At 41.4% G+C, this 23,915-nt stretch overlaps 1 protein-coding gene across 2 annotated transcripts; it reads right to left on the reverse strand.

Annotated features, from left to right (window-relative positions):
• Positions 1 to 4,322: 4,322 nt before the first annotated feature.
• On the reverse strand, positions 4,323 to 16,505 carry LOC310752986 (uncharacterized protein C5orf47). 2 transcript variants are annotated; one of them, XM_083594189.1, is made up of 5 exons: positions 15,832 to 16,505; positions 12,756 to 12,844; positions 9,578 to 9,680; positions 6,150 to 6,199; positions 4,323 to 4,708 (listed from the first exon to the last, which is right to left on the reverse strand). In XM_083594189.1, the coding sequence occupies exons 1-5, from the start codon at positions 16,289 to 16,291 to the stop codon at positions 4,682 to 4,684; spliced, it is 729 nt and encodes a 242-aa protein (XP_083450315.1). In that variant the 5' UTR covers positions 16,292 to 16,505; the 3' UTR covers positions 4,323 to 4,681. The 2 variants fall into 2 exon arrangements, with proteins under 2 accessions (XP_083450315.1, XP_083450316.1); XM_083594190.1 differs by having other exon boundaries at positions 15,874 to 16,483.
• Between the last annotated feature and the right edge of the window lie 7,410 nt (positions 16,506 to 23,915).

The raw sequence follows: 23,915 nt of genomic DNA on the forward strand, positions 1-23,915 counted from the left end.
CAAAGCTTGGATTCGTAATGGTTCTCTGGTGATCATACACTTGATGGGAAAACTGGATGGGAAAACTGGGTTGTTACATAGGAGCATGAAACACAAACATACACACCTCCATCCAGTCAAGCAAGCAAGCAGTGTTTTCATAGTATAAACACATTCTAGCTGGGTAAAAGTACTTGGGAGGGTGCAGAGCAGGACCAATGAGTAAGGTGCAAGCCACAGGGGTTAGACAGAGATGCCTGGAGGGTTACATTCAGCCCCTAGGTCTAAGGTGCCTGGAGAGGAATAAAGGGGGTGAAAACACCACTTAAGGTGAGCTGATTTATGTCTACTGATAGAAAATAACTTCAGAAGACAGGAGTGCCTGGCGTGCTCTGGTCCATGGGGTCACGAAAAGTCGGACACGACTAAACGACTAAACAACAACAACATTATGCTGAAGGTACAAAATCCAGATATTTCAGACTGAACCCCACATCCAGAAACACACTGGAAGAGACATGACTCCCCAGTGGTCCTACCTTTGGTTCCCTGCCTGTTATGGACATTTGGAAATTAAGAAGCAAGAGGTGAGCAATGAGAGAAAGGAATGAGCAAAGCAAGAGGTGACAAAAGGACATGAGCCTGGCTCTTTCTCTTATTTTCATGATATCTGAAAGCATGTAAGAGGTAACAATGAGCAAAGATAAGACCAAGATTGAATTTAATTATTTGTTGGACATCAGAGGAAGCATCTCTTGACTACTTATTGCAGGACAAAACCACCATTCCATCCAGCATGATGCCTGAATGCAACTCATGAGTTAAAAACATAACAAAAAAAGAATGCATTATTACTTGGAGGCCAGAGCCACACATGTAGCAACATCTAATTTCCATAATTTCAGAGGTGGTGGAAGACAAGACAATTCCAGAAGAAGAAGAAATAATTTGGGCTTTTCTTATTAAGGCTGTAGAAACCCCTATAGCAATTTTAGAAGTTTTAAAGGTTGATTTTAGGGTTGAAAACCCTTCTCTTTGAAACTTGCCAAATCAATTATTTGCACATTTATGTGACGTAGCACTAATGAGTTGGTATAAACTGGATGCTTCATGTTTAAAGCTGTCAGCCCTGCCCAAAGACTTAGAATGAATGAAATCTCAGTGGAGACACTATTAAGGCACCAGAAGGCAAAGCAAGTTGGAAACAACAAATCAAAGCAAAACTTGAAGATGTTATCGCATATTAGATGTAATCTGACATATCTACCCACACAGGGACAAGACTTATTCGGCTAACAGAAAAACATGCCTGTGTTTTTAGTCTTTTAATAAGAATTTCACAGTGCTTTTTTATCAGGCTAAACAAATCATAGTAGAATTGCTATTTTCACTATCACTTCTGATGATCCCATATGCTTAAGGGTCTGGTCCACCCATTTCAGCTGCCCTTAGCCTTGGATCTCCAGCATCTCTAATATTTCTAAGCAAATGGGCAAAAAAACCAACAAAGTCATCTCTTCTGCCTGCTTTTTAAAGTCTGCAAATAGCACTGGTGACACATATATTACCTTGCTAATATTTATTTCCTTAACTTTCCCAGCCATGTTTGAAACATGAATAAGCAAGCATATTCAGTCTCGTCTTTGACTCTAAATAACTCTTTTCCTTATCGCGCACATCACAGAAAATAAACCATTATTTAAATTGCACATTGTATATCTACAATGGCTACACATGTACATATGCCAGCAAAATCAGTAGCAGGTCAGCTGTGCATCTTGACAGAATTCTGCGGCTCTCTGTCCTCTCTGGAACTACTAATTATTGCATTCACGACTACAGTATTTTTTTCTGCTACACCACTATTCTAGGACTATGAGGATAGGGACACTTTGGCCTACAAGCTGGTGATTCCACATCCTTGTTCTACAAGACGGCTCAGTCTTGCTGTGGCTATAATGAGTTCCCATGCCAGCACTACTGCTTCAGAAAGGCATGTGATACTGGAAGGTAACTCTCCATAACAGGCTGGAGATGCATGTAGTCACCAAAGCCATAAGCTAGGTGGTTATACTCACCACAGGCTTTGGCATGCACACAGTGTCTACCCACAGACCTATATTCACTGTATCAACTAGTACTAGTCAAACCATCGGTCCATCTTAATCAATATTGTCTACACCCAAGTGCCTGGGGGTTGAATACAGCTCTCGAGGTTTCCCTATCTGACCCTTGGGACTGCTTCTGTCCCCCTAGCCTCCCCAGGCCACACTGGCCACACTCCATGACCTCCTCAAGGGCTTTTGTCAGTCTGGAATGTGCCTTTGCAACGAGACAATGCTTCTTTCTTGGCTGGAGAATGGAGAGATGGGGGGAAGCAGAAACCTCTGAGTTTTGCAGGGGTGGAATGCAGCCTATTGTATAAAAGTAAGAGTCATACCTTTTGCTTTACTGGCTTCTGGCTCTGGCCCCATTCACCTTAGGCATGTGGTCTCTGGAAGGTTCCACATGAGGGAATGTACAAAGAGAGAGAGCTCAAGGAACTGAGCCAGAAAATTTTCAAAAGGCAAAATAAACCTGAGATTTTAAAACACCATTCACTGTTACCATTTTAAATAAATACATCTATACTTCCTATGTCGTTGCTTTCTGTATTAATCTCAAAGGTTGTTTTGCTCATTTGAGTACACTGAAGTATGACCCTCGGATTCTATTCGTTTGTACTTTAGTACTGTTTATACACCAGTCAACATTTTAAATCAAAATTTCACATAACTGACTTACTAACCCAGTTTCTACAATATATTTATCTTTTCTAAGGAATTGTTGGTAATTATCCCTGCAGGAACATTGATTATTTATTTATTTGTTCATTCCACCTATTCAGCTGTGTTCCCTAGGCAGTTCAGAGCATGTTAAAAACAATAAATCCCCATCATGAAAAACCAACCATACAAAACATTTAAAACAGTATGAAAACAGCAGCTGGAAGTTTTGCACCAGCATAAGCCCACGTACAAGGACAATTCTAATTCAAGATCCAAAGTCTTTGGGGGGGGGTACAGTTAAAAGCGTATTAAAAGGCCTGTGAGACTTAACCTAGCACCCAAGAGAATAACATAGGCACCAGGTGAGCCCCTCTGGGAAGGGCATTCTGTAGACAGGATATCACCAACAAAAAGGCCAAATTCCTAGTAACCACTCAAAATAGGTGGGGAAATTTGAAGCTTCCTATGCGAATATTAAGACTTGGTGGGAACATTTGGTGGAAGATGGTCAATGAAGTAATCAGGCGTCAAGTCACTTAGGGAGAAACACACACACACACCCCGATAAAGCACATGGGGGGAGAAGACAGGGAATCGTTCATCCACTGGGGGAGCCAGTGTGGTGTAGTGGTTAAGAGCGGTAGACTCGTAATCTGGGGAACCAGGTTCGCGTCTCCGCTCCTCCACGTGCAGCTGCTGGGTGACCTTGGGCCGGTCACACTTCTTTGAAGTCTCTCAGCCCCACTCACCTCACAGAGTGCTTGTTGTGGGGGAGGAAGGGAAACGGGAATGTTAGCCACTTTGAGACTCCTTCGGGTAGTGATAAAGTGGGATATCAAATCCAAATCCAAACTCTTCATCCAGCAAGCTGAGATGCTTCTGCCTATGGAATGATCTCCAGAGAGCTACAATGAATCCCTCCTTCCATTTCTTTTTAAATTGTCATTTAAATTTTTAAAGATGACACCCTGTCTCTCCCCATACCCTTGCAGAGGACAGACTGTAAGGAGCTGAGAAATGTATCAAAGTCTGACAGGGGAGAATGAGAGGTCTTGGAGATAATTAATGAGTTGGCAATATAAAAGAAGAGCCCTGCTGGATCAGACCAAAATTTATTTATTTATTTTTATTTATTATTATTACTATTATTATTATTATTATGGCCTCAGAAACTGTATGACTCTTGAACTATGATCCTCTGCTATGAGTCTTGGGACTTCCAGGCAATTCCACATAGAAGGAAATGAGTTGGTATGTACCAGGAGAATGAAAGCTGGAAGGAAGTGAAACCTTCCTCTAACTCCCAGTAGACTTCATTAAGCTGAATAGTTCTTGGACTCCTGCTTGCGCTAATGAGACACTGACACTGCATCCCAACTTCTACACCATCAATTCATAATGTGTTGTTCTTATGACCCTGTAGTATTACCCACAGTCCACTGTCCTTGAGGATGACTACCCTGTATATTTTTGAAATACATTATGAGATTCAGGTAATATTCAGGTGCACCATTACAGTGTAATGGAAGCAGGAATTAAACTCAGTTTTGAGATACAAACTCCCAGACCTGTACATTTACTTCATAGATCCATACTTTATTCTGAGAAGCTGATTAGTACAGTACATACACATAAAATCAACATTAAAAATATTATATTGTATTGTAATCATACTGCATTGTATTCCTTTATGAATACCTAAACCCAAGTGCAAAGCTGATTTGCTTAATCACATTTAAACAAAATCAAACTTACATTACAATTAACCTATTACATGAAAAACACATAAATTGTTCCACATAACATGTATAGTATTTGTATTCCAGTACCTCTGATGCTAAGAATCTGTTTCTCCTGTATAGTTAAAGGATTACTGGAAAACAGCTAAAATGCAAAACCTGAAGTAAATCTTCATTTCCTTGTTGCTTTGTTTCCTACACCCATCCAAAAATGGTTTCATCCTAATGGAAAAGGGAGATTAAAAAAACCTTTGGTTATGAATCTCTTGTTTACAATAAACAGGCTTATGGAATAGTTATCTTTGGAAGAAGTCTGCTTTGCAAAGCAGCCGCTTAATTGCTCAATGCCTAGACAACTTCAGGAGTTTCTGTACTGCCGTTTCTAGTTAAGTTTGACCAGATGAGATGGGCAAATAGACAGAAGGCTCCTTTGTTCTGTCAACCATCAGCTCTTAGGATGGTTCCTGATGAAATTACAATATAGAGCAAATTAAGGAAGAACTGCAGCATAGTCAAACCATAGTGCATGCATAGGTGAAGTGTGGGAAATATCATATCCAATATTTCCTACATGTTAAGAGTTGGATCCTACCAGAAACATTTTCCTTCCACAGAATTCTATGAGCAGGGACTATTCTCCTGGTTTGGATCCCATATCAACCCAAAAATTTGGACTAGATTCAAATACCTCATTCCATTAGCAGAAGCCAACACAAGGTTTCCCCCGTCTCCTCCCCACACCTGCTGCTGAGGGTTACAAGATTCCCCAGAAGAGCATTCCTCCAGGCAAGTACAAATCCTTGTTCTGAAAGAACAATCACCTTAGCAATATGTTGAATTCCACCCAATATTTCTTGGGGTGGTAATCAACTAGGATCTAACTTATTCATGCTCATTAGTTTACATGGGTCTACTCTGAGTAAAACATAGCTGAATACTGCCCTTAGACTTAATTCAATTGTTTTTGAATCACGTTGATACCACAGTTTACAAACATTTGAAAATATTTAGCTCCAAAACCTGCAAAGTATCTAGGTGAAAAAAATATTTGTCTTGGCAGCAGACCAAAGAAATATAGTAAACAATGTAAATTCTGTATGGCTTTTGCCATTGCACAGTAAGATATATCCATGACTAAGTGAGGAGATTTCACCCCTCCCATATCCAAGAATCTGCTGATGTTCTCTGCTGATTCTCAGGAGAGGAGGGGGCGGTTTCTGCTGTCTACTTATTCCGCTCCAGCCTCACATCAAAGAGAGAGAGAGAGACTGAGTGTTAGAGAGAGATCATGTGTATAGATAAGGTTGCTGCTAAGAGCAAATATAGTTTACAAAACATAAATATGCCCTTCCTACCAATAAGCAAAGCTTCTCATGGGCCACCTCTAGACAATTCATCATCAAAATGCCTCTCATATATATACCTGAGATAAGTTGATGATATGCATGTCACTTGGAATGATAAATTAACTCTCACAGAATTTTACCACAGTTAACTGAAGCATTCCAAAAAGAGCATCAACATTTGCAATGCTAAATATATGAAGTATACGGTCCATTGTCATCCCTGATTCTACAACTTTTGCTTACCTCTCTGTGAAAGTGTAGCCCTTATTAAATAATTTTCTATCACCATTATGTAATTGAAGCAGAGTTTTACTTACAGTGTCAATGCAGGAAGTCTCATTTTGTACATTCCCATTTACATCTCTGCCTGTGGAAGAATTTCATGAGAACAAATATATCGCTTTCATTTGTATTGGAACTCTCATTACATTTCATCTGAAGCAATCTATGGTATTAAAATTGCAATAATCACTTTTAAAGAAAACAATTTACAGAAATAGCAAAATGTGGCATTAATAATCTTGTTTTTACTATATAAACAAAAGTGCAAAACAATAACTGTTTGGTGCAAAACAGAGGCTTCTTGATTCAGACATGTTGTTTTGCATTTGCAGTCCTACTGTGATTACTCCAATGTATTTTTACTACTTATCTGATAAAGAATTCAGATCAATAGGAGACTTATCTCCTTAGTGCAATATTGTGCAAAATCTGCTAATTAGAAAGAAGGCATTCGAATCAAGTGCTTTCAGCTAAATAGAGTTTAATAAGTGAGCCACTATTAAAGCTCTGCAAAAATGAACTACAATTAGCACTGAGGGTAACATAATGGTGCCTTTCAAAAAGAAGCAAATTATAGCCAAAGATTATTGCCAATATGTAATTTCTAATGGATGATAACAACAATGGGCATCAGAAAACACAAGTAAGGGAAAAAAATACCAATGTCCATTCCTTCCTCCTGGCGTACAATCAAAGCTCTCAACTAGGCCACGCTTACTATTGTCAAAGCCAGTGGAAGAGGGATGCATTTTTAAGTGATCATATCTGTCAAGACAGAATGTTAGCTTTGGGATTTCTTTTGTTTTTAAATAAAACACAAATGCTCTGGAAAACCCTATAACTCTTTTTTGTAATTTAGTGAGAAAGCAAGGCAGAAAAAGGCTGTAGGGGAACCTCAAGTATTATGAATCACAGCTGCAGCAGCTGTAAACCGGGCAAACAGAACCCTCAGTCACGAAGACCACCAATTAGTTCCTCTGCTTGCATACAGGTATTGCAGTGGTTTGGGAATACAGGAACAGAGAAGGGACATATAAATAATACGACATTCAGAGAGTGAAATCCACCAAAAAACCCCACTGGACATAGTTTAATTTGATACACACTTACCTGGAGTAAATTCCACTGGGTGGTATTCAACTAAGTTTTACTTTGAATAGACCCACTGTAATTAATGAACATGATTAAGTTGGATCCATTCATTTCAACAGGGCTACTCTGAGTAAAATTGGTCAATTACTTAGAAGTGAACTCTGTGGAGTTCAGTGAGTGGTAAACACACATAGGAATTGGAAGTGCCACCCAAAACCATGGGATTTGCTTTCAGTCTAGGAGTGGGGCACAAGGACCTATTACTAATATTCTAAATGGCTTGTTGAATTTTGACTACTTACCTGAGCTCATCGGAGGAAATTAGATACTGCTTTAATACCCTAATCCCATAGTGAAGCAGCAATCCTATACACACTTATCTGGAGAAAGCCCCATTGAACACAGAGTGACTTACAGTAAAATCTTATGTATTTTTATTTGGAAGTAAGTATCTGCACTGGCACAAAATCACTGTCATGGTACTGTCAATGTTTATGCTACTGTAATTGAAACGATGCTACTATAGCTGAAACCAGTCTACAATATTGGACTTTCCTAATAGATAATTAGAAATTCTAGCTAATTTAAGTTTGGCTATTTGGAGTTATATGGAATGTGAACAACAAAAGGAAATACAAAACATTGCTAACAGAAACTACCAATGGTTATTTCCAAATACCAATGCATATTCTATACTCACATAATTTGCAGACCTCTATTGACATTAATGTAAGCTCAGCAGACAAACTGAGAATATGTCACTTTAAATTTAACACATAACACTTAATGGATTGGTAAATCTGTTTCCTAAAACTAATTAAACTGTGAAGCCAGAAATTCCAATTATGATTGTAAGCATAATATTGTGTTACTTTGAATTGTGCAGCAGCTACAAAGCTCTAATGGAAACTGCATCAATAGAATGTCAGTTTTAATTCATGCTTCATTTCCATCCATCCATTCATCATTCATTTGCATCCAGGCCTCAATTAGGCCGCAAATATTCTAATATTATATTAGTGTAAGTCATAGCCAGCATTCATTGGAAGCTCACTTATTTATGTAATACTCATATATTATAGGCAGTCATCTTCTAATTTTACAGAAGAAACTCATTTTCATGATAGATTTTGTATCAAACGAGTATGGCAGCATCTATGTGCATCTCTCTTTTAAAAAAAATATTTTTATTTGATTTTACAAGTGAAAGGTTATAACAATGCCAAATACATAACCATATATAGAGATTTCTTTGAATCTCCAGACTTCCCATCCTCCCCTCCACGGGTCCTATTGTCAACATTTTCAACTGCATATTTCATCATCCATATTTTGCATCTCTCCATATTGTCCATAGTATTTGTTACATTACAAGTGTTAAAATCCTGCTAATGTTTTCATCTGCTTACAGTGGTTTCTTAAATAAAATTTTCCCATTCCTTCTTGAAGTTTGTGCATCTCTCATTCATAGCATTGTAAAATGAAAGTATGGAAAGGAGAGGTAGATGGTGTCAGCTGTGATAGCTTGTTTAAGCCTGGAAAAGTAGCAAGTATCTCTTTTGCTAGGGAAGTTTAACTGTAAATTCTGCCCTCAACACCATCCCAGAGGCTCCAGAGAAAAGGAGTGACATTGTTATTTAAAGCAATATAAAATGAATACAGAAGGTAAACCTCAGTCACCACATGTCAGAACACATGTAAAATACTACTTCCAGACAATTATTCTGATAAATATCCAGAAGTGTTTTATAAATGTGGAACAGGTACTAAGAATAAGTGGTATCTATCTCTTATATTCAAATATAATTTATGGATGGTATTGGGGCACTAGTGCCTATGCAAGCCTGGGGCAGTTAGGGCTTTCTCTGTCCAAACTGTTGGTTTGAGTTCTGCCTGCAAGATTAGAGGAAGCCTGGAAATATTCTGAGGCATGTGTGCAATCTGCTCCCAAAGTACTTCATTGTGAGCTCTCCTTCTTAGAAGAAATCCATTGTGTCCTGTATCAGCTCACTGCAGCATCACAGCAGTTTTCATAGGGAGCCCCTCATGAAACAATTCAAATTAGAACACTATCCAACTAAACTTATCTCTGCTTCAAGTCTCAGTCAAATCAGTGGAAACTCAATCATTCATGACCACCTTCTCCTTTTTATATCAGGGGCATTAAGCCCAACTAACTTTAGTTAGATTAGGGCCACAGTTTTCAGATCCCAAGGAAACAAAGGAGTGGATCTTATTTAGCATGACAGAATGTAAAGTCCATCTTACCAGATGATACTCATGAAATGTATGCCTGGATATCACCAGAACTTTCCACTCTGGGCATAGTAATGAAGTCAAGAGTACCACAAGAAGCTTACTTCTTACCTACCTTCACTTGGAAGTTCGCTACAGGACAGCAATCTGCTTCTAAAGTGTCCATTTTCTTCTATCATTTTAGAAATTACTTTACACACTCCAAGCCAGACTGTGGACTGGAAATAGAGATATGTGAGGTATGTCAACAGAACCACATTGCCTTACCTATTGATAAGAGTTTTTAAAATGTGAGAAGAGATAACACAAGTGCCTGTTTATATACATTGTTAAATGACTGGCCTTAAACATTATTGTCTTTTATTTTAAAAGGTCTAACCCTAAAAATGCATTATTTCACTTTTTGGTGTTACTTATGAGCTAGCACCTCCAAATCTGGTTCCCCACCCCCCAGTAGGTATAGTCAAAGCTAGATGCTGATCACTAAGAATTGTATCTTCTGGTGTGGTGTTGTTATAAGTCTAGTATATGAGTGATAAAAGACTCATCTTTGTCCCTCCATGAAGCAAACCTCTTTCCTAACAGTATTTTCCAGAGCTATTTAGAACCAGCTTTTACATCATGGATTAGCAATAACACAGACAGTATAGACATTTCAATATTGACTGTATCTGTGTTGTCTGCTAACCTTCCAGGTCAGTATTCCTGCTTGCATTTCACTCCCACTTGCTTTTTGTTTCAGTACCAATCTTTGCATATTTCCTATTTATATTTGCTTCCTCTTTCAGAATTTCAACAGAAAGGTTTTTCCCCTTAGTAAATGTTGGGGTTGTTCAATTGCATCCCTTGCATGCATGTACATGTGATGCTGTTTGCAAAAAAAAAAAAAAGAGGAAAGGGAACCACAAAACAGAATTCTTGAATAGCAGGGCTCCAGGACTGTAAAAAGAGAGTGTAATATTGGGCTGTAAGTTTTGACTAGGAGGATGAGATTCAAGTTCAGCTCCCTATTGAGGAAAGAAACTTGGGCTAGTCACTCTCTCACTAACCAAGCCTACCAGGTTGTAGCAAGGACAAAGAGAGAATCCCATTTACACCACCTTGAACTCTCTGGAGGCAGCAAATACACAGACCGAACGACATAGCATAGTTTGGCTTCTACTAAAATGTCACACAAAATTATCTGTGTCAAGTTGCAGAGCAGCAATGGAATAAGAGAGAAAGGATCCATAATCAATGGTATATGCCATACCAGTGGGAAGCAGTCAACAAAAATATTGTATGTAGACAAATCATGCCAGAACTTGTATTTATTTAACAGTGGGGGTTTTTTGGAATTTAATGAGATGGAAGATTTTGCATGAAAAAAGTTTATGCATACAGATCACAGAAGGTGGTGTGGACTGTGCAGCACCTTCTCACATGAAGCAGCAGATTGTTTAACAAGCAGCCACAGCCATAGACAGATATACATATATAGTCTCACAGTCACACACATTATTTCACACATATGTGTATATTTCACAAAGAGCCCCTGGTGCCTCTAGGCACATGGGTATATGTTCCAAATGAAATGTGTTCGCCTCCTTCACAGTTTAACATGTGCATTGTGTGTACATGTTAAGAATACAGATCATAAATCAGCTCATAGTGGTAAAACAAAACACTTCTTATAACCAATGCAACTAAAGTAGAAACTGGCACTGACATCAAGCTGAAAATGTAATTCATGTACATTCAAAAACATGCTAACACAGTTAAAATTACTACTCTGTGATACATTCAATTACACAATTTGAATCACATCAATGAAAGTGGCAGAAGCCTAATGATAATAAGAGAGACTACGAGTTAGCCTTACTTCTAATGCTGAATTATAAGGTAAATTCCTTGTCCTTCTTGCAAAATATTGAATAGGTAAACCATATAACAAGATGTTAAAATATTCCTTTAAAGGAAGTAGTTTTCCTCATTATTTTAAATCATGGATCAGTGACATTTGAATAAATTAAATCTGAGTTGATTACTTTACACATAATAAAACTATTAATCAGTTGTCAATTTAACAAACATGTCTGGTTTTATCCTCAGGCACTAGGTGAACTTTTCAGAGAGCACAGAATCGCATTTATGATACAGAATGAAATGTGGCTTTCTACTAATATAGACTCTAGTCTCTTTTCCAATCAATATATCCTTATATATTGCTTCCCATCCTTTGGGAGGAAAGGTGGGATATAAATTTATAATTAAAAAATTGGATGACCATTGTATTTTCCAAACTTTTAAAGCTGATCCTTCTTTTCTAAACATACTTGCCCTTCTAGAATCTTGCCCTCCTCAGCAAAACTGCACCAACTATCACCGTATCAGATGATCATATGGAGATTATCATGCATGATGACAGGCATCCCACTGCTACATGTGAGAATCTGTGGGTCAGGGTGAATGGATATAAAACTGATTGTGTAATCAGCCATTACAGCTGCTGTGAATAGTCGCTGTGCTTATTTGGTATACAGTTAGACTCAACCAAAATGTCAGACTGTACATTTTGCATTTAATTGTCATTTAATCCAACTTTCACATTCCACCCCCCTTTATTCCAGAGGTGAGGAACATTTTTCAACCCGAGTCACATTCCCACAAGACCAACCTTCAAGGGGCCACATGGTAGTGGTGGACCGGGAAAAACAAGTCAAACAGGCATATAAAATCATGAGTGTTTCTCCCCAACCCCACCCCTTCATTTCACCCCACAATCAAAGAAATATGCTACAATAAGACAAGAGAAACATGTGCTTAATTTGAGCCTGATCTTAGTCCCACCCACCCAACTGTTTTTAGTGCCTGGGCGTAATTCTGCAACATGAGAAATGGGATGTGAGTGCTGTTGAGCATGGGCAGAGTACTTTCCCTTCACTGCTAATTAATCACATCTGGGATTAGAGAAAGGCACTTCCAATTCACCAAAATAATTTCTAGGCAATCTTAAACCCTGACATCTTATCACTCTCTTCTTCATCTTATCACTCTCTTCAGTATTTTAAATTCACCCACAACTGAGAACATAATCTGCTTTCTTAACATATTATCCTCTTCTGAAGCAACACTCAGTGTATAGAACAATAAAGCCTCATCCTCCATAGAGAACCACTCTCATATTACACCTTAGCAGGGCCCAATTGGGTAGGGGACAGCTTCAAAGAATGCTGTAATGGCTAACCAGTTCTGGAACGGACTGCAAAGCATCTTCATTTTTTATTTCTAGTGCCATGGTGCTGATGTTCTACCTCTTTCTTTTGATGCCTGATCTCACTGTTATCAACTTCCCGGGAAGGAGGAAATTCAAATGCATCTCCTTGAGTTTCCTTGCAGCCACCTATTAAAAGAGTTGGATTTTATTTGCCACTGTGTTTGTTTCAGCTACTAATATCAAACTGCTAACATGTGGCTGTGAGACATCACAGATTTAAATCAGATCATGTAGCTCTAATTAAAATCTTATTTTCCCCCACCTTCCCTTGCAATCATGGTGCAAGTATAGGAGCCAATCTCTCACAAACCACTTTGAAAGATCAATATTTCATATCACTTCAAAGCATGAATGTCAGCCTTGCAGAGGGTACAGCATAATGCTGCATTACGAAGCTCATCTTGTTCTTCAGATAGTAGCTGGAAACGAAGGCAAGATGGCAATCAGAAGTGGGGGCAGGGGGAAGAATTCAATATGTTTCCTGCTGCTGCTGTGAGAAAGGCTTTTTACTGCAGTACAAATGGGGGGAGGGTTTCTAATGTCTTTAGATGTGCCGAAAAATATCATTAGAACTACCGTTAAGGTTCTTGTTCTTCAGGGGCTAGAGGGAATCTTTGGATGGGTTTGCCCTCCTACCTGCAGGACTATGCAAACAGGGCCATCTTAAGTATATCCAGCGCGGTGCTGCAAAGATCCCTCCAGCGCCGCCCCCCCCCCCCCCGGTTTCCCAGAGTTGCCAACCTTTTTACTGCGCTGCCGGCAGCTTTGCGGGGCTGGAGGAGGCAGGCTGGAGGGTGGTTCCTCCGGCGGGGAAGAGGCGGAGGCTCTGGGCGTGGCACTGCTTCAGCAAGGCAGGCAAGGGCGGCGAGCTGATGCCGGGAGGTGCTGCGTCCAGCCTGCCTCTTCCCTGACGCCCTCCAGAACTTGGCACCCTGGCACCCCTCACCACTTGCCTCTATGGGCAAGATGCCCCTGTATGCAAATAAAGTTGCTGCAATCCTATATCTGCTTACCTGGGAGCAAGCCCCAATGAACTTAATGGAAACTATTTCTGAGGGGATATATATATATCAAACAATTAAATTTTTATAAGTGAATGATTTTCCAGCATTTGTAGACATTGTATTACGTTCTGAAAAATAATTAATTTAAATCACGATATACTCCTTAATAGTGAAATGATTGACTAAGACTACTAGCCTAGTACATCACGTCTTCCCCAAATCTGTTCTAGAGGGTCGGGGAAAACCCTCAGAACAATGCACGGGGAAAAAGATGGGAGACTGTTCCATCTGGCAAGCAGATATGCTTGCAGTGACGTCATAGCTTGATGCTGAATGCCATCCATTATTTTAGAAATAAATTTAAACCAAATTGAATTAGAGTGTGTAGAGTCAGTAAGATAGAATACATGTATTTCTCAGGGAGAATTTCAGCAGGTGCAGGTTCTCCTGCTAGTGTTACGGTGACAAGAGGAACATATTAAATGCACCAGATGGAGACAAAAGTCCTGTTGAAAAAAATTGTGTAAACAAGGAAAGTCATACTAGTTTCTGGCCCTTGTGTTTGTTTGTTTGTTTGTTTGTTTGTTTGTCTATTTATTTATTTATAAAAGCTTTCCCCCCTTCTTTCACCTTAAGGTCCAAAGGCAGGCTATAATAATATAATATAGTTATAAAAACAGACAAAACCATTAAAATTACATTTATGTAAAGATGTAAAGCCATTCCAAATGGAAATCTATAAAATCAACCAGAGCCAGATCCGCCCCCCCCCCACCAAAAAAACCAACAACCTGTCAAAGGTCAGAGTAGGGGATGGATCTTCAACATACAGAGAAGGCTTCATAGCTGTAAAATGAAGATGTTGGAGAAAAACCTCTGCAGTGAGTTCCACAAGTTAGGGACTGTCACAGAGAAAGCTCATTATCCACAGGTTAGTAAAACTACCAAAGGAGCCCCCTCTGCAGATCTTAACAACTCAGGTTGGCAGGAATAGAGCGTTCTTTTGGATATTTGGGGCCTAAGTCATTTAGACACTAATGTGTTTAAATGCATCTTGAAACGGGCCTGACAACAAACTGGCAACCAGTCTTGCATTGACACATGAAGAAACTTTAAAAAAAACAAAAACCTGAGGGCCAGGAGGTTGCTGTCTCTCTATTTATTTTAACGGGGCAAGGCTTGGTATTGCAAGCTGTTAGAAATAAAATGAAAAGGCAAGCCCAGCTTCTTAGTCAGCAGAACTACTTCCCACTCCTCAAGGGAGCACAATCCTATGCAAGGGGAAATCCCACATTCAAAATGGACAAGAAATGATTCCGCCCACCAGTTCCTTCATCCGGATTATTGTGAGACCCTCACCACCCCAAGGTAGAACTACCATGGAAGGGGATATGCAAGTATTGCAAACAGGGCCAGATTTAGGTTTGATGAGGCCCTAAGCTACTGAAGGTAATGCGGTCCTTTATATGTCCAGCTGTCCTTTGTTAACTACAAATTGCCGCTGTTTTTTGTGTTGAATATATGCTATATGGTAATTTATGCACCTAATAGGTATCTAGGGACGCGGGTGGCGCTGTGGGTTAAACCACAGAGCCTAGGACTTGCCGATCAGAAGGTCGGCGGTTCGAATCCCTGCAACGGGATGAGCTCCCGTTGCTTGGTCCCTGCTCCTGCCAACCTAGCAGTTTGAAAGCACCTCAAAGTGCAAGTAGATAAATAGGTACCACTGCGGTGGGAAGGTAAACAGTGTTTCCGTGCACTGCTCTGCTTCGCCAGAAGCGGCTTAGTCATGCTGGCCACATGACCCGGAAGCTGTATGCCGGCTCCCTCGGCCAATAAAGCGAGATGAGTGCCGCAACCCCAGTCAGTCACGACTGGACCTAATGGTCAGGGGTCCCTTTACCTTTACTAGGTATCTAAAGCCATTTGCGCATAACAAAATATGTAATTTATCAAAGTAATTGTTGAACTTAAATGCAATTAAGAAGTATTTTAATAGTGAAATTAGGGGGAGGGCCAAGAGTGTGACTGTAAGCTATAGCTTGTTTAGCTTATACGTAAATCCGGCACTGATTGCCAACCCTCGCCATTAACACCACGAGGCAATACCGGCGAGGACACGCGGCCTCCTGCCCTGCGCTCTGCTCGTACCCGCTTCTTCCTGGCCGTCGGAGTCTGTGGAGTTGGCAGCCGCCGCCTCCGCCTTGCTGCTCCGCCCTTCGCGTGGCGACGGCGGTGGCTTGACCCCAACCAGCCTCTCGGCTCTAGGCCTCTTCGCCTCGCCTCCTTCCTCCCAGCCTCTCCCGACCCCCTTCGCTCTCGCCTCGCCAGGGGCTTTCAGCCCCAAGCAGGGGCTCCCTCGTTCCCCGGAGGGATCGGCTGCACCCCGAGAGCCTCTTCTGCCCGAGAGCGCGGCAGCGGGAGACGCGCCCGAGAGGCAGGAGGCCTCCGGGTCCCTCAGGTGGCCGCCGCCATAACGAATCACGTTGCCGCAGCGGTGGCTGCCGAAACTGTTCACATAAACCACCCGCCGCGACCTGCCCCTTCCCAGGCCAGAGCTGGCCTTCATCCCGAGGGAAGCGGAGCCTCGGACAAGGGGCTTTCTCCCGTCAGGAATACAAACGGGGAGGAGTTGTGCTGTGAGCCAATGAGGAGAAGCGGGGCGCCCGCACTGTCCCCTCAGAGAATCCTGGGCCCTGTGGTTTGTGCAGGGTTGTTGGGAAGAGTAACTCTGTGAAGGGAAAACTACATTGCCCAGAATTCTTTGAGGGTTGGGGGAATGTGTCTGGAATGGGGGGGGGGGTCCTGAAAACTGCACAGCCTTAAGCGTTGGGGTCGAGGGGCACAAAATGAGAACACACATACTCATATTAAAGACAGCTTTTCCCAAGCTGGCCTCCAAAGATTTTTGGACTACAACTCCCATCATGCCTTGCCACTGGGCAGGCTAGCTGGCAGGGATGGTTGGCTGTTGGGAGCCCATTGTCATCTGGCTGTGCTAAGAATATTCCTGGGTGACTCATACTGCAGCAGCAGCAGTGAGTAAGCAACTTGTTTCCACGGAGGGGATTGAACGTCCAAATATTCCAGCTTCTTGCAGTGAAGAAAGCGCGTATTTATATTTAGCTCATCATCATCTGACATTCAGGGTGTCAAGAAGAAGCTATCTGAGCGAGCAACATAGAGGCTCTGCACCAAGTCCATTAGAGTAGAAGCATCCAGACTGCAGTAAATGTGTTTCTCTTTTGCTTTTCTAACCAGTCCAGTATGATAAGCAAACAACAGCGTAAGAATCACCTTAGCACCTCTGTAGGTACTCAGGGGGCTGAGATTTATTACAGGAAAGGGGAGACAGGTTGGCACTGGGAATCAGGGCTGCCTTCAGGTGTCTTCTAAAATTCAGATTTCCTTCACATCTGGAAATGAAAATGACAAAAGTTCATTTCCTTGACATCTGATGGGAGGGCGTTCAACAGGGCAGGCTCCACCACCGAGAAGGTCCTCTGCCTGGTTCCCTGTAACCTCACATCTCACAGTGAGGGAACCACCAGAAGGCCCTTGGAGCTGGACCTCAGTAATGGACCTGTAATGGCTGCTGCAGAGGCAGGAGGGGCCTGACACAAATAGGATCTCATTCTCCAGAGATTACATAATTCACCAAATCCACAAGTCAGACAGGGGCTTCACATACACTGCTTCAAACAAACTTTCTGTATAGAACATCCCACTATTTTTTTTTTAACCCACATCTTCCTTGCAGAAACATAACTGCAGTCTTCTCATTCACACCCACTCTACCAACTAACAGGCTTGCGCTGCCACGTTAGTTTTCCTACTCTAATGAAGCTGCTGCCTGTGAGCTTTAGAATCAGCCAGGGTGCTGAGACCATATGATTTGTGAAGGGCCCTGAACTGCAGAGGGTTACATGCAGTTCTCTATAACTGTCTAGTTTGCCCTTCAAGCACATGATGATTGAGGATTACCAGGAATGGAATGATCATTGCACTGAGCCACAGAGGAATCACAACATGACTATTAAATTGCCACAAAAGACTGGCGGGAGGAGGCCGGGTAATAATCACACGGAAAAGATTCTTGCTTGAGCACATTGCAGTTTGCTGCCTTCTACAAATTGTGCGCTTGTAACGCACAAGTCATCAGACATCTCCTTAATACTCACTATGCAAGAAATAAAATGAAATACTATGCAGTATTTCATCTGGATTTTGTCTCAGTCTTGCACTGGCTACAGAAAGGTACTCCAAGAAAGACAGTTAAAAAGGAGCAAGGTGGGGAAATGTGCCAGTTGGGTAAAAGGTAGCGTTTTACAGCAGTGAATTCAGCTAAGCAATTTTGACTATTTGTAAAGCCATATTTATTGCTTTTCACATGGAGCATTTCACAAGGTGATAATGGGCTCTATCACAACATTTCCTGGAACTAGGGGTATGTCTTATTTATTTAACTGTTTTTAAAATCACAGCATCTGCATATATTTGTGTGAGGTTTTTTTCAGGTTAAATACCTCCTTTAAATACAGTGGAGTTTTCACTATAACAAAATGCAACTCCATTAAAGGATGCAAACTGTTGTTCAGAGACAAACCATAAGATGGCAGGCTTAGCTATCAAAACACATATACACAAAGATAGAGGTGAAAAGGGAGAGAGAGAGAGAGAGAGAGAGATAGAGAGAGAGAGAGAGAGAGAGAGAATCTGGTGAAACGGTGGGGATTATTGTAACAAGCCCATCCCTTAGGTATTCCAGAACAGTAGTGTATTTTTATGTTGCAGGTAAAATGTCATGCTGGCATAAGCACAACTTGCAGACACAAAGCAAAATGGTTTGCCATGAGTGATAGATAATTTGCTTCCCCACAGAGCAAGAAAGGCCTATCACAATCTCAAGATATCTATTAAACAAAAATGAGAGCCCATAAAAAGAAAATAATGACCAATGAATGAATGAGAATAAAATTACTTCTCAGTATTTTTAAGTCTGTTCAAAACAGCCATTCCAAGGAAAATGTATGTGATGCAAAACAGGTAGGACGTGCAAACTGGCCTGCACATTAACAAAATGAAAATTCAGTTCAAGTGAGAGAAGAAACCAGTTGCCCATATTTTTTCTTATGCAATACAAACTTAGCACTCTGATGAGAAGACGCCAGTGAGTCTGATTACAGGATGTTCTTTTATTGACTATTATACTGAATGAATGGAAAAGGTATCACAATCCTAGAAACTATAGTCCTGGTTGACTTCTGCATTCCAGGTGCTCTTGCCTCCAGTAACTGGGCACTGAATCAAATTTCACATTAGCCACACCCTTTTAGCCCTCTCAGAGGAAAAGAGATTTACCTAACATTTTACAAGACTGATACTGCTTGGCCACTACAGTGCTTAATGCCAAGCATACGGTATGCCCTAAGAACTGTGCTGACAACAGCATCCTGGAGGGTTCAGAGTGTACGTTAGGTAGGCAAAATGTGTGGGACAAGAAACAAATCAGCTGGAAAATGAGCATTGGCCTGGTGTGGGGTCAAGTCAGCAGCAGACTTTGTAAAGCATTTCTTAAAGAGCTTGGAAATGATTTACAGAGAGATTGTGCCTTGACAATTAATGGCAGAAAGAAGGTTTCTGTCAAGCTGCTCCCTACAACTGGAACCAATAGAATGAGAAAAGGGGGTGATATCAGATGAGTTAGTGTAGAATGTGAAAAGCACTGCAAATGTTAGCATCTGCTTGCAGAACGAAGAAATGCTTTAAAACGGGTGGCCAACTCCCAAGAGACTGCGATCTACTCACAGAGTTAAAAACTAGCAGTGATCTACCCCTTTTTGGGGGTTCAGGTCAAAGTTGTTGTTGAGTTTTTTTCAGGTAAAATGTTGAGCTTTTTTTAGGGGAGCCACAGTTGTTCAGCTTCTTTGGAGGGAGCCAATGATCTACCAGTGATCTACTTGTTGGACATGCCTGCTTTAAAACAAGGATGCGTGACACTTCAGATATTCCCATCAGCCCCACCCCCTCCCTCAACCAGCACAGCCAATGATCAGGGATGATGGGAGCTGTAGTCCAGAAACATCTGGAGGGCCACAATTTCCCCATCCCTGCTTTAGAATAAAGACTAAAGCTTAAGGTTGATGCAGACTGTGGCAAGAAGCCAGTGCAGGTTTTCAAGGAGATGAGTGATACATTCATAGCAATGGGAGGGAACAATGAAATGTGTGTTTTAATTTATGTGCTGTGCCCAAAGCAACTCACCTCAAACACCAGCTTGCTACCAAAAGATGCAAGTACTGTTATATAGGTACCAAACAGTATGGAAATACTATCACTTGCAAATTTACTGATTAATTTGCAAGCCCTCAAGTGATGCTATTGTCCTATGAGATTCTCCTAAGAATCCAACAGCCTTGGAACAAGCACACTTGCCTTGTCTGCTTTGATAGAATTCTGGCAACATCCAGTATTTAATAAGCATGCAGGAGCCAAGTTGTGATTTCAGCCTGCATAACCACCATGGAACTTTTATATTCCCTTAGTGAAGGTTATTGGGCTGTTGTTTTTAAGCATGGCTCAAACCCAGTTACAAGCGAAGCTCTCAAGTTTATGATATTTGTGACGTGTAGGAAGGAAAATCTGCTGTTGAGTCATAGCAGAATTACTTCAGTCAGCTATAATACAAAGGCAGAACAGATTATCCACCTTTAGAGCTAGTATCTGGAGACACCTTGATGGCAACTGAGGCTACCCTTTGCAGTGACAAAACTCTCGCACATCTTTGAGAGGTGCTGATCAAGAATAAAGTGCCACAACAGGAGTGCCTACTTCTCCAGGAAACTGTCAGAGCCCCTGTTGCTCTCACTGTGGCCCCCACCCTGTTCAACAAGCTGTTCCCAAAATGTAGGGTATATATGGGAGTAGCCTTTAATGTGGTGTGAGATGCTGGAACCAGAGCAGGAAATCAAGATTGCACTCATGCACACATGAACACGTGAGCAGTCATCCCAAAAGGCTCCTTGGATCCAGACTCCAGAGGACTTTTGGAGAAGGTGATTCTCCAGCTTGTGAAAGACTAACTTCCCATTTAAGGGCCATCTGGATATGCCCCAGGCATGTCAGCAAGGTATATTTTATTTCCAGCAAAGGTTATGTGTGTCACTCTCAAAGAGAATATATATCCTTGCAAAGCAAGATTCACAATGAGTCCAGAAGGGACATAATGCTTACATCTGCAACTGGAATTTATCCAGCATATGCTGTTCCAGAAGCATTTGTAATTAGGGCTTGGGACTAAGGGCCAGTTCACAAGTACTTGATTAAAAAAGGATGAGTGTGAACTTATCAGAATGTGCATGCAAGGTTCTGGGCAACTGTTTCTGCGATCACAGATTTTGGAGGAAATGCAAACACAATTATCAGCATGTACAGCCGAGTTCACACTGACGTTTTGTGGTCTTGCACCGACACATGTAGTCATGCGGAAGAATTTGATGTGTAAACTTGCCCTCCACAGAATTGTTTCTCTTCCCTGGTTATGCCCCCATGTCTGCTGCTTGCTTGCTTATAGCTCTCATATATAATATGGACCTGATCATCAGGACACAAATAGCTTGTGAAACTTCATTGTACAACAGTCCTGTGAACCAAATGACCCACTGGGACCCACATGGATAACATGGATGATGGGGCAGTCCTGCCCTTTGCCTGCTTTTTGCTTTTTGAAATTGCAGACCTTTTCCCCCAAAAGGTGATAGATTTCAAAAGAGCATGGGAATGTCCAGAACTAAAATGCATTGGTTATTAAGAAGCTTCTATGGCCACTAAATCTTTCTGAAAGCTTGCTATGCAGACATTGCCTATGAACAGCAGAGAGCCCTACAAGGCACAGTCCATTCATCACCTGGGAGCTCCAGTTAAAAAGGATTGAGCAAAAGTGATGAGAAAAGCACTGCAACTCAGAGTAGACAATTATCTGCTAAAACGACCTTGACAGATTAGAGAACTGGGCCAAAACAAACAAGATTTATTTTAACAGGGAGAAATGTAAAGTATTGCACTTGGGCAAAAAAAATGAGAGGCACAAATACAAGATGGGTGACACCTGGCTTGAGAGCACTACATGTGAAAAGGATCTAGGAGTCTTGGTTGACCACAAACTTGACATGAGCCAACAGTGTGACGCGGCAGCTAAAAAAGCCAAGGCAATTCTGGGCTGCATCAATAGGAGTATAGCATCTAGATCAAGGGAAGTAATAGTGCCACTGTATTCTGCTCTGGTCAGACCTCACCTGGAGTACTGTGTCCAGTTCTGGGCACCAGAGTTCAAGAAGGACACTGACAAACTGGAACGTGTCCAGAGGAGGGCAACCAAAATGGTCAAAGGCCTGGAAACGATGCCTTATGAGGAACGGCTAAGGGAGCTGGGCATGTTTAGCCTGGAGAAGAGGAGGTTAGGGGTGATATGATAGCCATGTTCAAATATATAAAAGGATGTCACATAGAGGAGGGAGAAAGGTTGTTTTCTGCTGCTCCAGAGAAGCGGACACGGAGCAATGGATCCAAACTACAAGAAAGAAGATTCCACCTAAACATTAGGAAGAACTTCCTGACAGTAAGAGCTGTTCGACAGTGGAATTTGCTGCCAAGGAGTGTGGTGGAGTCTCCTTCTTTGGAGGTCTTTAAGCAGAGGCTTGACAACCATATGTCAGGAGTGCTCTGATGGTGTTTCCTGCTTGGCAGGGGGTTGGACTCGATGGCCCTTGTGGTCTCTTCCAACTCTATGATTCTATGATTCTATGATTCTATTATTCTATTATTCTATTCTATGTACAAGAGTCACCTGGTGTACGGCAGCTGCACGTACCACTGGAAAAAGCAGTAATAGAATTATTCAGAAGGCCCAGCAGAGGGAGTGCAACACTGTTAATTTCATGTGCAGAGAGATGGTGGGTGGTTTCCTTTGAGTACTAAAAGCCAGAGAACACAACACACTTACGTGATGGGCAAAAAACGGCCACTTCCACAACCTGCTTAACATGAAATAAATGTTAATACTACCTTGGTTACCCACAGATAATAATTCTATCATATTGCAGTGGTATAAGATGAAAGGTATTTACAACTAAGCCACTTGAATGTGATATATATATATATATATATATATATATATATATATATATATATCCTGCAAAAGGCAGCTGCATACAGAGCTTCATTGCAGACGTTTTTCATACTGACGGACTGAATTGGCTTATTTTACTGAGAAGAAGAGATGTCAATGTTTTCTGCTCTGCTCTCCCTTCTGAGGCCATTATTTGTCTCCCAATTTCCTGTAGGCAGGCAATGGGCCTTTTGGACTGTTGTCTGAGCTGGCTTTCATGACACTGAATAAAGAACAGCTGAGGAATCGCCTCATAGGCATTTGCTGGGCAGCCAATTTTCTATCAACCAATCCGTTTTGAAGCAATGGGGAGATCTATTCTGCTTCCATTCCCAAAACGAGAGCAGGCACACACAATCAGGAATAAAATGGACATTTTGTCACCTAAAAATCACAAGAGGAGGATGGTTTTCTTGCGTTATAACAGTTTGTAAGGGATGGAAAATTTTCGGCATGGGATGTGCTATGCAGAGAAATGTGCAGTGTTCTAACCCATTATGCTGCACATGCCTCCTCACTATCTAAATTCTAGCTTTAGGAAGGCAGTCTAAACAAATTCAGTTTTCAGCTTCCATTCCAAAGCTGACGAAAAGGACAAGCTTTAACCTGCAGGAAAAACAGCTCCTGCTGAAAGCATTTGCACATATTCAACCCAGTCCTGATACTTCACAGGGTAACAAGAGCCATCTGATGCACTCTCTTTCTGACATACTTTCCTTTCCCCCCTGAAATATACTCAGAGTCGAGTGTGGATTTCATGCTCTTTATTCAGCTCATAGCAGTGAGGAAGGAAAGTTTCCCCAAAATATCTGCTTTATATACATTATTTACACAATGGGCGCACGTGATTGGCTAATTCTGGGATTCTCCTGTAGGCCAATCAGGTTGCGGATTCACTTCCACCTGGAGCTGGATTGGGTGGCTCCTGCGGACCAATCATACTGCTGCATTGTTCTAGGACCAATCAGACTGCTGCTTTTTGGATCCTATTCAACTCAGTACATAACACCCCCAAAGTTACCTTAGG

Source organism: Podarcis filfolensis, assembly GCF_964270895.1.
Source record: "Podarcis filfolensis genome assembly, chromosome: 2".
In the NCBI taxonomy this organism is placed as follows: Eukaryota; Metazoa; Chordata; class Lepidosauria; order Squamata; family Lacertidae; genus Podarcis; species Podarcis filfolensis.

Bases quoted from the DNA above. Each gene is read 5' to 3' on its own strand.
- LOC310752986 (XM_083594189.1), bottom strand. From the start codon at position 16,291: ATGAAGGCCAGCTCTGGCCTGGGAAGGGGCAGGTCGCGGCGGGTGGTT. The intron at 12,845-15,831 runs GTATTGCCTCGT...CTCTTTTAATAG, and splicing joins GAGGCCGCGTGTCCTCGCCG to GTGGCTGCAAGGAAACTCAA. The intron at 6,200-9,577 runs GTAGGTAAGAAG...ATTCTTCCACAG, and splicing joins TAGCGAACTTCCAAGTGAAG to GCAGAGATGTAAATGGGAAT.